The 15,025-nt window shown below is 32.7% G+C and overlaps 1 protein-coding gene, 1 long non-coding RNA gene and 1 pseudogene across 2 annotated transcripts; 1 reads left to right on the plus strand and 2 right to left on the minus strand.

Moving 5' to 3' along the window:
• Nucleotides 1-1,111: 1,111 nt before the first annotated feature.
• Nucleotides 1,112-3,161, plus strand: LOC120171089 (transcription factor HHO1-like). Its single transcript, XM_039178887.1, has 4 exons — nt 1,112-1,308; nt 1,382-1,631; nt 1,734-1,810; nt 3,095-3,161. Exons 1-4 carry the CDS (start codon nt 1,210-1,212, stop codon nt 3,134-3,136), a joined length of 468 nt encoding a protein of 155 aa, XP_039034818.1. The 5' UTR covers nt 1,112-1,209; the 3' UTR covers nt 3,137-3,161.
• Nucleotides 3,162-5,096: 1,935 nt separating this feature from the next.
• Nucleotides 5,097-15,025, minus strand: part of LOC120171056 — a 31,952-nt pseudogene continuing 22,023 nt past the window's right edge.
• Nucleotides 5,969-6,454, minus strand: LOC120171067. The gene is made up of 3 exons (XR_005520841.1): nt 6,369-6,454; nt 6,137-6,200; nt 5,969-6,047 (listed from the first exon to the last, which is right to left on the minus strand). It is a non-coding gene; the product is annotated as an uncharacterized LOC120171067 (long non-coding RNA).

A 15,025-nucleotide genomic window follows, 5' to 3' on the forward strand; every position in this document is an offset into this window, starting at 1 on the left:
TAAAAGTTTTCTACCATGGATAGATGTGTCGGAAGCAAATGATGCGAGCTCATGACAAGAAAGTTTTTCCAAGAGGATTCCGAGAGGGTGATCTAGTGAAAAGATTTTGTCAATTCATAAAGATTTCTATGGGAAATGAATGTCTAATTGGGAAAGAACCATACGTTATCAAAAGGGTCTTTTTCCGAAGAAGCGTTAATTTTGACATAAATAAATGAAGATGAATCGAGTGATCCAATAGTGCTACACTTGAAGAAAAAGAAAAATGAAAAAGAAATAAAAATGAAAAAGAAAAAGAGATGAAAATTAGAAAAAGGAAAAAGGAAATAGAGAAAAAATAAAAATGAAATGAAATGAAAGAAAGAAAGAAAAGAGAGATATTTTGTAACATCACTTTCTAAAATCATTTTTCAGAAATATTTTGTAACATCACTTTCTAAAATCATATTTCAAAAAACGATGTTAAACTTGATTGGATCGGTTCACATCTTCTAAATTTAGATAATCTTCTTATTCAAAAGCCTAAAACTGATAAAATTTTAATAAAAATTAAATATTTTTATTTTCTTACTTCCGTATTAATATATTCTAATGGAGGAGTTAAATTACTCAGTATTAAAAAGAACCTTGAATATTGATACCTTTTTATCTTGTTCATCTTTAGAGAAAAGAAATCTTTCCGCTTTACTGCTTTGGAGTTTCATATTGGCTGTCAAAATCATATAGAATGAATTGGAATATCTTCTAGGACTAACCCAGAATTTATAATAATGTTTTACACACAATATATACCCAAACATGTAACATACATTTTGGCATATAATTTCTCAATCCTTTTTCCTGTAAAAAGACTGGAGAAATAATGAACCCAAGTTCCATGGAGCTTAGCTTGAGTCTTAAGCCAACATATGTGCCTAAATCCTTGAGCAGCTTGTTCTTAGAGCTACCGAGGATTGATAATGAGTACTATAAGTTATCGGTGTTGAGTGATTATATTCGCAAGCATGAAGACGAGTTAACTGGGGTTGAAGCTTTAAAGCATGAACTTCCTCAGTGCAAGCTGCTTCTAACGGAGGGTAAACTCATGCTTCAAAACAAGAATTCAAAGAAATTGTTTCCATTTTCTCTTTAGTTCCTGATTATTTCTATCTTTTGAAACGTATAGCCATTGAAAACTTAAAGGAGGAATTCCTAAACATAAAGAAGAATATGCAAACCAAGAGGGAAATCCAGGAAATTGCATGCATTACTACAGAAGAAGATTGTGCAAAGAAGCAGAAAACATTAATCCCGGATAATAATTTCCAGGTAAAACAGAGATATAAGCTTTAACAAATCTATATATATATATATATGCATATTTTTTATGAATGATTTCCAGGAAAGAAGTATGGAAGGGTTATTTTTGGCATGCAAAGAGAGTAGATGGATTAATTCTCTTGGAGCATCAAGCAGTGGAAATTATAACCAAGGTTTCTTGTATCTGAACAAGAAAGAAGATGAAGGTTTCAATAATTATGGTGAACTAAAGCCACTGACTCAACCCTTTTGGAAGAACAATAGAATTTGTTGGTCTTCAGAGCTTCATTCAAGATTTGTGGAGGCTCTGAACATGGTTGGAGGCATTGAAGGTCTGATCACTGAACATCATATATATAATTAGTTTGTGCATGGGAAGTTGATATAATAGTTTTAATTGTTTCCTTCTCTTTTTTTTCATGTTGGGCATGCAGTGGCTGCTCCTAAGCAGATTAGAGACATGATGAAGGTTGAGGGGCTGACAATTGATCAAGTAAAAAGTCATTTGCAGGTTATTTAATTTTTTTATGCTCAATCATTAATGCATGCATATATATATATATTTAAACTGAAATTATCAAGTGATCTCAGTGGTTAATGTGAGCGTTATTCATCTTATCCTGGATTTAAACAGTTGCATCTGCAAAGTATGTGTGCATTTGTCAATGGTTAATTACAGGCCGTCCCAAAAGATATGGAGACTTTGTGCTATTTTTTAAAATGAGACCCCTAAAATATTGTATAATAAGATGAAATTATAAAATATTAAAATTTATCATATTATGATTGTGTCTTATAAAATTAAAAAAAAATCAAACATATGAAATTAAGACAATGTAACCAAACAACTCTATAATTGTGATATTTTATTTAAAAAAATATCATCTTTCAAACCAGTGCGGGAACTTGGTGATAAATTTTGAGGGCACACCTTAAAATTTTAAAAAGTTTAATGATTTAAATTATTATTTTTTTTAAATTGAAGGTTCAGTTTACAATTGTTTTCAAAAATATGGGGTCTATCTAAAACTTTTAAAAATCTGAGAGATTTAATGAAAATTTTTAAAAATTATGAGAGAAAATTAACTAAAAAATTAAAAAAAATTAAAGATTAATCTAAATTTCTAAAAATTTGTTGGGGACCTAATTAATTTTTTTGAAAATTTAAAGATCAAAATTATAATTTTTCAAAATTTTGGGGCCGTGGCCCACATATGCCCCATTTTGTTTGCATCTGCCTCAAATGCTCTTAGAAGCAAAATCGTAGTATGAATCATTGATTTTGAAGTCCTGTGACGTATCATATGTCACACTTGATGGACGAACCTGATTAATTATGAAAGATTATAGACCTATATTACTTCATAATTAAGTTTAAGTATATATATATATATAGATATAGATATAGATATAGATATAGATATAGATATAGATATAGATATAGATATAGATATAGATATAGATATACTTAAACTTAATTATATATTTGTACACTTTAGAAATATTAATTTTGTAAAAAAAAAATAGTGTTTTTTTCCAAATAGTATGGGGTGATTATAAGTTGTATTAGTATATGTTTATAATCTTTCTTAACTATTGTCAAGATATACACAACCATTGATAATATACACATACCTTACACTCATATTTATTCAAACTTAAGTCTTTTAAGATAATCAATAATCTCTTATACCACTGTGGACATCAATGAATTTAAAAATGGCATTTCATTTCAGCCTCAGTTTATACTGTTTTAGAACACATAATAATCTTTCTAAATATGTATTAATTTCAGAAATATAGGCTTCGTTCTGGTAAGGTTCGGTTGCAGTGCTGATGGATCAACATCAGGAGCTTTCTGAACCCGCAGATGTTGGCCAAAAAAATGAATAATGTTAGAGGTTCCTCCAACTCACAAGCAATGAATGCTTCTGGAATAGGAAGGCCCTTCATTTTATTAGAGAGCTAGCTACCTGGATATATAGATATAGATAGTATTTTACACATTAATATATGCTTTATATTTGTAGTTTTTGTCTAATGAATTCATTTGCATTTTAATGCTAAAGAAAAATAGAACTCTAAAAGTTACGTTTCCTTTCATCTATGATCAAAGAAATGGATATTTGATTTATTTTCGAAGATATTTTTCTCAGGATGTTCAACTTAGATTTACAATTGTCAGTGATCTTTCAATAGTTTAATCTCTTATTATAATTCGTTTATCGATACAATCAAATTTATTCGAGTATTTTAGATGGATTTTAAATCTTTTTCTTGTATGGTCTCATGTTTTAGATATTTTCTCTTTTTTTTAATAAAACTAACCATTTGTATTTCTATAAAAAAGTATTTTTCATCTTCTCAATTTAATCTAGCAAATGATTAAATTATAATTTTTTATCATTGAAATCTATTCACTTTTATTTTAACTATTAATATTCAAAAAAATTAATTTAACCACTCAATTTTAAAATTAATTTACTTTAAATACTCGATCGTCAAATCATAAAATGTAACCATATGATTTATTTTATTCACATTTTATTATGACATGGCTCTTTATTAAATAGAGTAAAATACCTAAATCTTAATCTCAAGCCTTAAATCCTAAACCTTAATCTCAAATCTCTCATCTAAACCTTCACCGACCATTCCAACCTCCAAACTCTCTCCGACCATCCCAAATCCCCAAACTCGTTGCCCTTGCCCTTGCAGTTTGTGTCCTATGTTACCAACCCTGTCAAATTTACCCATTTGTTTATCTTCAAATTAACATCTACAACTTTCGAAATTAGGGTTTATTTAGGGGGTCGAGGCTCTTCTTAAAATAATTGTTTTTACTGGAGTTAAATGGTTGGTCAACTTTTGTCCCGTGAGGTCAAATAGTGTTAAGTAAGCCAGCCAAATATACCATATTAGGTTTTCGTTACTTGATAGATAACGACCGAGTAATCTATTTGTTATTGTTAAATACTCATTTTAGTGTTTTCGGAACTTCAACGGCGAAGAAAGACTTACTTCATGATCATTTATATAATTTACCCAAACATTTAATTCTTCCTTATCAATTCAATTTTCACAAGTTAAATGTTTTGTTTCAATCAGCATTGGCTTTTGGGATTATCTGGATTGGGTATTTTTCATTCTACGCATGTGTTGGATTCCGTGCTTTTAAAGTTTTTTTTCCTGATGCTTTCATAGGTATAATTCAAAATGGATTTCCTTAGTTTTATTGATTCATGTTTGTTTCTGGGTTGATGATATTTTGGTTGTTGATGGCTTTGTTGCTGTTGATTTCAATGAAAAATTGAGCCTTGGAATGGTTTTGTTATTAGCTGTTATTTTTAATCGCCAGATTGATTATTGATTGTTTTGTTGGTATTTTGATTTCTTTTTATTAAAGGAATGAATGGTTTTGCTAATTATAAATAAAGCCCTAAAAAGATCGTTACTTTGTTAAGAAGAGAATTGGACAAGGAATTCTTAAACTTTGTTTGCTTTTCCAGGTTATAGTGTTCAGTAAAACAGCTTTATTTTGTTGCGTCAAAGGGTTTGCTGTAAATATGATAGACGTATTCATTTTCAACTTCAATTTTGCATATTCCTAGCCACGGAATTGTAAATCAATGTCTTTTAACATTTTTCAACTGGGTCTGATAAACAGTAAATAAACAACTTGCATATAGTTTTCTCATAGCATTTTTTTTTTTTTGAGGATTTCATGCCAGGTATTCTCTGTATAAAACATAGTTTGAAATGTTGGAGATTTGAAGAGATCGTGGTACGTGTCGGGCTCAGCTTTCGCGCTGTTTACAAGCATCCAGGAAGCCTATCACAGTATCGGTACTAGATTGAGATTGAACTGAACCTCCTTGTCTGTTCCTTCCATGGCCTAGTAAACCCCTCTGCATGATTCATGTCCAAAAGCTCGAGAATCAGTGTAATTGCAGCAAATCACATCAACTCATTATAAAGGCACTTTAGGGTAACACAAATATAACCATAGGAAATATCATAGTTTCAAATCGCGGTTACGGTCACGTTTTTTATTATTTTAGATTTATCGTGATTGTGGCCGTCGCGAGCGTTATTACAGCCGTCGCGGACGCTATTAAGCGCTATTACGAGTGTAGCGGGTAACTCGGATGACGGCGAAACCACTATTTCGCGGGCGCTATCACGTTTTCGGACGGTCATACCCAATTGTCAAATAAGGAAACTGTGGTTGTACGGATGAGTTTTTGGCAGGGTTTTGTGCATGTTCTGACGGCGTCTGCTCTTTCTCTTTCAGCTTTATCCATGGCACAAGTACTACTAATGAAGTCAATAATGAAACTAGAAACTTCATGTATTTGATGAATATGTCTTTTCCTTTTTTGCAAGATTGTTGTTCCGGTCATGCAATGTCCTTTCCTGTCACCACATTCAATCTCAAAATATATCCACTCAATAATCTCTTCTTCTCTTTTCGGATTTAATCAATGATTTTTAAGTATTATAATCCAAGTCATGAACGAGATCTTGCTCTCTTCTGCAGCAGTGAAATGTACTCGTGCATGAGTTTATTCTGCATGTAAGAACCAATTAAACTTAAAACACGCAAATAACTGAAACAAGATGTTGAATTTTCAAATGCTTGTTATACCTTTCTATTTCTTATGCGCTTCAAAGAATTACCAATTTGTTGTTCCAAAAGTTGCGGGTCCCTCAGACTCAAGGTATCAAGCCCTTCTCCTTGGAACTGTCTGCAATCATGGACCGAGGGTAAGTAGAAAATATAAAGGAAAGCTCAGATATGGGAGCAACTTTCAAAAATATGAAGTTACATTTGTACCTCAAGTTCCTTTGTAAAGCTTCAACAGTTGAGTGATTTTGGAACATTCCAAAGACAAGTTTGCCTGTGTAGCATTGACAAGAACTTTATGGTTATTTCTCAAATCCAAAGGTCGTTATTGTAGTATATATTTATATTAAATATAAATATTGTGAAATCACAGTATAATCTGGAATGAGTACTCCGACAATGTACATTTTGAATAAACTTCATGATATGATGCAAGGCATACCTGTGATTCAGAACCAGTTGGAGCAAGCTGCCTCGCTGCATATGATTTTTGTTCATATCGTTCTAGGATTCTATCCATGCTGTAATAACAACACAAAAAGCTAACTAAGAAAAATACTTACATAAAGTTAAGATCAAATATTAAAAGAAAGTAAATTATTTTTACATAAAATAGATTTATTATACATTGGAGTTCAAAATTTGAAAAATAAAATAAAAATTTTCTTTAACTAATATTTAAATTTAGAAAAATTAGATATCATTATACCAATTTGGAAGGGGTTATAGCCCTTCCACTCCCTTGATCACTCGTCCTTGCATACATAAATATGAACAAAGAAATGAACTATATTCAATAAATAACATGTTCTAAGAAAATTTACACAACCTCAAGAATATTTACTGCAAATGCAAGGAATTATGGTACATATGACTCATATATCTCATTTTCCTTGATGTTCATGAGTTTTTGTTTTTATATTTTTTTTATTAATATAATATTCAAATTGGTCAAATCAATTTCCATTTACATATGTTATTATATATTTAAATAAATTTAAATTTATGTATTTTTATATTATAATATAAAATGTCATTTAAATTTAAATTTATTATTATTACTATTATTAAACAATGTGTTCTAAGGCTATTACGTTTGTATATCTTTTATGAAAAGTGAAAGGAAATGACAAAAACAGTGATGCATTCAAGAAAAAGAGCTATTTTTTTCACTCATCTTATTAGATGAGTTATTATCTTTCAAATCATAATTATTCATTTACTCGTTTATGATGAGCACTCGACTCCAATGAATTCAATGTGATTATTATATGTCACATCACAAAAATGTCATTATTAGATACAATTTATTTAACTAAATTAGAAAGAGGATGCGGATTAAAACCGTGAAAAATACTCAAAATAAAATCAGATTAAAATTTAAAGGAAATATATTTAATTAACAGAGTTATAATAACGATTTATATTAATATATCAATAATGTATGATTTTATTTATTATTAAAATGTCACATTTAATATATTTTTTGGATAAACAAATTATATCATTTATAAGCAAAATGTTTGCTACAACTAGAACCCAATTCCTACTATAGCATCTACAGCATTTACAAACAGTTTGAATATTAACAGGACTATCCCTAACACGATTTTAATACATAATTATAATTGTATATATCATAAAAATATCAAATATAAACTAATAATGTTATAATTAGACACAATAACATTTAATTAAGTGGCTAATACTATGTTGAAAGATCAATATGGATATTGTAAACGACAAAGTTACATTGCTTTCCTCACTTTCCATACATAATGCCCATGAACATAGCCAATGTCATTAGGTGGCAATCTAATGAGAGAAATATATATTATTGTGTCTAATAACACCAAGCCCTAAACATGGCACAAAGCTCTAGGAAGTTTACCTAAGCTTATTTGGCCCTTCAAACTTGAATTAATGACAAATCTTAACCAAACTCCCATAATCAAAGGGCAATGTCATTTGAATTAACTTAAACCAGAATTATAAATATGATAAACGATCTCCATAATAAAAGGGAATTTTATTATTTTTAGTGGACTTGAGTTAGCAGTTGTGTCTACTATGGGTGAGCATTCAATCGAGTCAAGTCGAGTAAACAAATTTTCGAGTTATTCGAGTTGAAGAGTCACATTTTACAACTCAAACTTAACTTAAAAAATTTTCGAGTCGAGTTATTCGAGTTTATATGCTGATTTCGTTATAATTGTTTATAATATTATGGTAAGGATTGGTTCCAACTTTTTGACTTTCTTTAACCATATAAGATATATATATATTTCATATTCTTTTTCACATTATAACGTTATTTAATATATCAAATATAATCTAAAATTATAAAATATATTCACATTATTATATTTTAAAGAAAGTATTTTGAAGGTAAAATATTGATGAGAGTGCAAATGAGTAAAGGAATTGATGGGAAAAAATTTGTAAACAAATTCAGTCAAAAGACCGAATCAAGTAAAATACAAAGTTAATGGACTAAAAAAAAGAGAGAACATTTTTAGTAAAAAAAATGAATTGAAGTTACATAGATATTCTATAGTAGTATATGAGCATGTGACTCAAATTTGGTAAAAAAGAATATAAAAGAAAGAGAAAATAACCTCAGTGAAAAAAAATGCCTTATAATATAAGATTTTAACCAACTTTTTTTTGATTTGCCAAAACGACCAACTAAATCGCAATGCGATCGATAATTCGCAACGCGATCTCCGATATCGCAAATCAGTTTCCAGATTCGCAACGCGATTCTGACTATCGCATTGCGATTTTCCAAATTCGCGTTGCGATTTTCCGACTATCGCAATGCGAATATGTAAATAGCAACGCGATTCTGACTGTCGCAACGCGATTCTTACTATCGCAACGCGATTCTGACTATCGCAATGCGATTTTCAAAGCGCCATTATTATCGCAACGCGTATTTTTTTTTCAAATTCCAAACACGAATATTAATATATTGGAACACTGAACAGTCCACAGTATATCCCGTAATCGCAACTCATAACCTAAAACCCTAAATCACAACTCAGTCACATCTCCATCTCTCACTCTCTAAGGCAACATCCGTCCCCATCTCTGACGAAATCAGTCCCCATCTACGGCGAAATCCGTCTATCTCCATCTCTCAGAGCCACCCTCACAATCATTCACGGTCAGAAATGGAAAATTAACCAAATCAACCACTGAGGGTTAGTTTTTTTTTTTTTTTTTAAATTTTTGCATTATTATTAGGTTTTTCATATTGAAATTGATAATAAGTTTACTGGTAATTTCAATAATAGATTAACCATTTCATTTAGATTGCTTATTAAATTCATTCGATTACTGCCAATACTGCTAAACTGTTTAGTCTTTAAACCCTGTGAATTTAGTATTTGTCTTTGTTTTGTCTTTTGGTTGAAGTAATGCAATCCATTCAAGTTTCAATTTTAGTATTTGAAACCGAGAATCGCAACGCGAAATGAAAATCGCAACGACAGAATCGCAATGTGATTTTAGTTTCGCGTTGCGATAGTCATTTTCGTGTTGCGAGTTTCATTTTCGTGTTGCGATTTTAAGTTTCAGAAACTATTCTTCTTCTGCAAATTGAAACTTGAATGAATTGCATTACTTTAACAAAAAAACAAAGACAAATACTATACTCACAGTGTTACAAATTTAAGTTTAAAGAATAAACTACTACTCTTTATGTTTATTGTTCTTGGTATATCTTCACAGTGTAGTTTTTGGTATATCTAACTTGGTATATTTATTGTTTTTGTAGAACTTTTATTCGGCTCAATTGACCTTAAGAAATAAATTAAGCCTGGCCAAAACAATTGCGTCGAAGCTTTCACCTGCACAAAGAAAAATATTTGAGGATACTTGCTTCGGGCCATGGCTGAAAGTACAACATCCGAGTGGAGATGCTATGTTGATCCATCTGTTTCTTCAAACCATGACTAGCGATCTACCAGAGACTATACAACGTCGTGATGAAGAGATATGGTTTGATTTTCTACCGGCGTATACGTGTTTTGGGTGGGAGGAGTTTTGCTTAATCATCGGTCTATGCTTCGAACACGATGATGTAGGTCGGTACACTAGACATATTACCCGCCTATCATGGTTATCCCGGGTTTTTCCTGAGCTGTCAATAGAGAAGCCGAATTTACACGTGGAATACTTGACGAGATTATTGAATAAGAAAGATGGTTTTACTCGGATGGATGACGTCGATGTTGTCCGAGTATGCCTTCTAATACTTTTGCATGCCGACTTTTTAGGCAGAGAGGCCAAACAACCTATTTCGAATGATCTAATTAAATTGGTATAGGACCTAAATGCATGAAACCTGTTTCTGTGGGGTTTGTATCTATGGAAAGCTACATGGAATAAGTTGTCGTCTGCCTTTGATGATCGAAAAAGTTTGCGTGGCGATGGTTCCAAATACACTTTGTCAGGCTTTATTTAGGCCTTTAAGGTAAGAATTTTTATATAATGTTTCCAAAATTATAATTAATTATTATTTAACAATTACTAATGTTTGTTATTATATTGTTTGTAGATTTGGATATTTGAGGCCTTTCCCGCCATGCAGACATATGCATTAAAAACTTCTAATGATATTCCTAGGGCTATTTCCTGGAAGAGGAAATGGACCTTGCAGCAATGGGAAAATTTACTACCATATACGACAATAAATAATGTAAGTTAACACAAATACTACCATATGTTTATAAACAAGTTATTACTAGTACACGTTTAACTTTGTTTGAGCTTTTATATTGTTAGGAGGCCAACACTCCATTACAGAGGCTGACACCCACGGAAGCTGAGCTTGCCACTGATTGGTGGCAAGCTAGTAAGCGTTTTTTTGATGGCACGGATGATGAGCAGCCTCCACTTCGAGAGCCATCACCTCACCCAGAGCCATCACCTGATCGACCCGACTATACACCTCCACAACGAGAGCCATCACCTATTCTGTCACATCATCGAGCCTCTTCTCCACCATCACCTCATAATAGGCGACCGGCAAAGATGCCACAACGTTTATCTCCCTGTTCTCCAACTCCACCTCCATGGGATGAGTTAGGGGAGTTACGTGATGAGGTCAATGCCTTGCGAGAGGAGGTCGGTACTTTACGCGATGACAATGGTGCATAGCGTGTTGAGGTGTCTACTTTACATGGTGAGGTAGCCACTCTACGTGAGATGGTAGCATCGTTGCAGAATGAGGTTCATACTCTATGCAACAAGGTAAGTTTAATATTTTTCATATTTAACTTGATGATAAATTTACTCGTAATTTCACTTAGATTAACTATTTCACTTAGATTAACCATTTCACTTAGATTGCTTAGTAAATTCATTCGGTTGCTGTCAATACTGCTAAATTGTTTATTCTTTAACCCTGTGAAGTTAGTATTTGTTTTTGGTTATCTTTTGGTTGAAGTAATGCAATCCATTCAAGTTTCAATTTGCAGAAGAAGAATAGTTTACTTTTGCAAACGCGAAAATGACTATCGCAACGCGAAAATGACTATCGCAACGTGAATTTGACTATCGCAATGTGAAATGAAAATCGCATTGCGATTCTCTCGTTGCGATAGTCAAATTCGCGTTGCGATAGTCATTCGTGTTGCGATTTTAAGTTTCAGATTCTATTATTCTTCTGTAAATTGAAACTTGAATGAATTGCATTACTTCAACCAAAAGACAGACAAATACTAACTTCACAGTGTTGAAAATTTAAGTTTCAAGAATAAACTACTACTCTTTATGTTGTCATTGAACCTGCACTAAACCTATATGCTGTCCTTTTAAATCTTTATATAAGTGATTACTTCTGGAATGTTATCTGATGCATTTTGTGAACAATGATAGAATAATGACTTGGGTGAATACCGTACAAGTTTGAAATATATTTGTCTTTGTTTTCACTGTTTAATATCATGTCTGTTTATTTACTGATTTATGTATTAATTTATTTTTAGCGGCCCGCTAAGGTGGATGCTCTACGTCGGGTTTTTCTTGCAAGATGGAGTTCACGCATCAGACGACGTGCACGTCCCATTAATTCTCCGTTCACCCCAATAGTGCGAAGAATCCGTAAGAAAAAACCCGACTCACCTATCATCGTTCAAGAGGCCCCTATCATCCCTCAAGAGTCCCCTCCCACCGTTCAAGAGGCCACTGTCATCATTGAAGAGGTCCCTCCCAACATTCTAGAGCTCGATTCACACGGCGTAATATATTGAATTATTGAGAAACCCCCTCACGTGCCGGACATGATGGATGACTGTTGGCTTTCGTATAAGTTACCGGCCAGTACCATTCCGGCAGATGAAGTGGAGAGGAAACAACTACCGGAAACAATTCTGGATAATACCTTTTGGGCTAAGACTGCAGTTGATTTTTATCTACATGAGCGGAGCCAAGGGTGTTACGCTGACATATACAAACTCAACGATGATATGTATTTGTTGATTGAACGCTCTTGGTGGGGTGTGTTATTAGGGGTTGAAGACAATGGCTATTTCGATGGGGGGTAAGTATTATATTTCTTCTTATATTTCTTCTTATATTTCATTTTGATTAATTTTTTTTAAATTTATGTAATTCACTAATATATGTCCTTTTTTGTAAAACAGCATATTGATGCATGGGTGTCACGTCTTCTAATAGTAAGGAAATTGAAGGGAAAAAAAACGCGATATACAATTATGACGACATCTTTTCACGTAGTTCACTTGAAGAATCAACGACATGAATCATATGTGTTGGCTAATGGACAAGTTAAACTTTATCCTGCATGGTGGGAGGTCGATAAGGTTAGTATTTATTTTTTAAAATATTTTAAAGGTGTTCATAAATAAGTGCGCAATTTGAATTATTACTTATGATTGCAGGTGTTTATCCCTATTTTGGAACGTACTCATTGGCTTCTCGTCGAGCTTCACTCCCATCCCTGAAGACAGTATATGACAGCATGATAAATTACATATCATTGTCTGATTTGAGAGATATTATTAAGGGATGTAGCTCTCATTTGGCTAAATTCTTGGATGCGATTAATTATTGGACTTATTCTGGAAACAAGAAGCCAAAGAAGTTCAATGTTACAGTTATCAGAGACGAGACCGCGCCACAACAAACGCCGGACGCTAGAGGGGATTGTGGTCCTCTCGTATGCATGTGCTTGGAGCGTTTGACGACAGGAAGTACACAGTTTCTACCTCCCACCGATAGAGATAGAGGTGCAGTAGGCTTGCGGTTTCGGCATTTTATGGCTAGAGCGATATATTCGAGACGCTGCCTACCTGCATCCGCGTTATAAAGTGTCCATAAATAATTTGTAAGTCAAATGCAAGTCTTGTTAAGTACCTAGAATTCAATAATAATTTGTTGCTTGTTGGTTTTAGATGTGTAGAAAGTGTTATTTGAGAAAATGTTTGGTTTCTGCAGGTTAATCCTGAAGTGAGCTGCGTGAAATTGATGTATGGGTGCATAAACAACTGTCTGGGGTACACTTTTTTTTATTGTTTAATTTATTCTTAAAAGTCTGATTTGTTTAATTGATGAGGAAAATAAGAATTATTATCATTTTTTTTCTTGTTTAATTGATTTATAAAAATTGATTTGTAAAAGTTGATTTGTTTAATATTGATGTGTAAATAATTCTTATTTGTGCTTGTTTAATTGATTGAAATGTAAAAGTTGATTTGTTGATTTCAATCTGCATCATATTGAAGGCAAAAGACCTGTTGGAGGTACACTTTCGCAACGCTAAACTCAAAATCGCAATGCGAAAGACAAAATCGCAACGCAAAAGTCAATTCACGTTGCGATAGTCTAATACGCTTTACGATTTTCTCATTGCGATAGTCAAATACCCGTTGCGATAATTAAATTCACGTTGCGATACTCAAATTTGCGTTGCGATATTCAAATTCGCGTTGCAATTTTCTCGTTGCGATAGTCAAATAGCCGTTGCGATAATCAAATTCGCGTTGCGATAGTCAAATTCGCGTTGCGATAGACAAATTCGCGTTGTTATAGTCATATTCGTGTTGCGATAGTCAAACTCGCGTTGCGATATTCAAATGAATGTGTAATAAGTGATAACAACTGAACATATCATAGCAATGTTCAAACTCAAGTTACTAATACATGCCTAACTGAAAATGTTAAAAGTTTACACATAAAATACACATAATAGTCAAATTTGCGTTGCGATATTCAAATGAATGTGTAATAAGTGATAACAACTGAACAGATCATAGCAATGTTCAAACTCAAGTTACTAATACATGCCTAACTGAAAATGTTAAAAGTTTACACATAATACAACGTTTGCATTTAAAAATCACCTAAGTTAATAGTCCCAAAAGGTGAAGCCGGTTGTGATTAGGATTTTGATTTTGATTGCGATTTTGATTGCCTTTTTCTTGACACCATATAAGCTTTAGATTTTGATGGGGATCCATATTTTGGTAGAAGAAAAGATGATTGTGATGGCACGGGTGATCCACATGTCAACCTTGTATAACCACTTTCCTTGCACCGACTACATGTCGATCTCTTCTTCTCTTCACCCTTAGACGGTATACGATCGTGACTTTTTGGTTGGCCAGGTAGCCTTCTATCCATGGTTGGTGGAAAAACTGTTTGTAAGTCATCTGGTATGTCCCACTCAGAATGATGTGGAATAGGGTAGATAATCTCGGCATAAGTCTGTCGATATACTTCTGTAGTGTAGCAATCCATAGCGTATGCACTTGAATCATCTTGGTTTAGATGAAGAGCAACTTTTATAACATGCCCACACGGATAACCAGATGTTTGTTATTTCATACAACTACACGTCTTTGCATTTAGATCGACAAGCCCATTTAAGTTATTATCCAGTACTTCAAACAAAATGTTTGAACAAGGTTCAACTCTCCATGACGTTGACTTCATAACACGTTTCGTTATCTTTTTTCAGTCCATGGTGTAACACGATGTTCCAATGTTCCTGTAAATTTAAATAAATAATACTTAGTAAAATATATGATAAGTTGCGAATTTAAAGAAATAATACCTGCATGGTTTCAT

Source organism: Hibiscus syriacus, unplaced genomic scaffold (genome assembly GCF_006381635.1).
Source record: "Hibiscus syriacus cultivar Baekdansim isolate YM2019G1 unplaced genomic scaffold, ASM638163v2 tig00111810_pilon, whole genome shotgun sequence".
In the NCBI taxonomy this organism is placed as follows: domain Eukaryota; kingdom Viridiplantae; phylum Streptophyta; class Magnoliopsida; order Malvales; family Malvaceae; genus Hibiscus; species Hibiscus syriacus.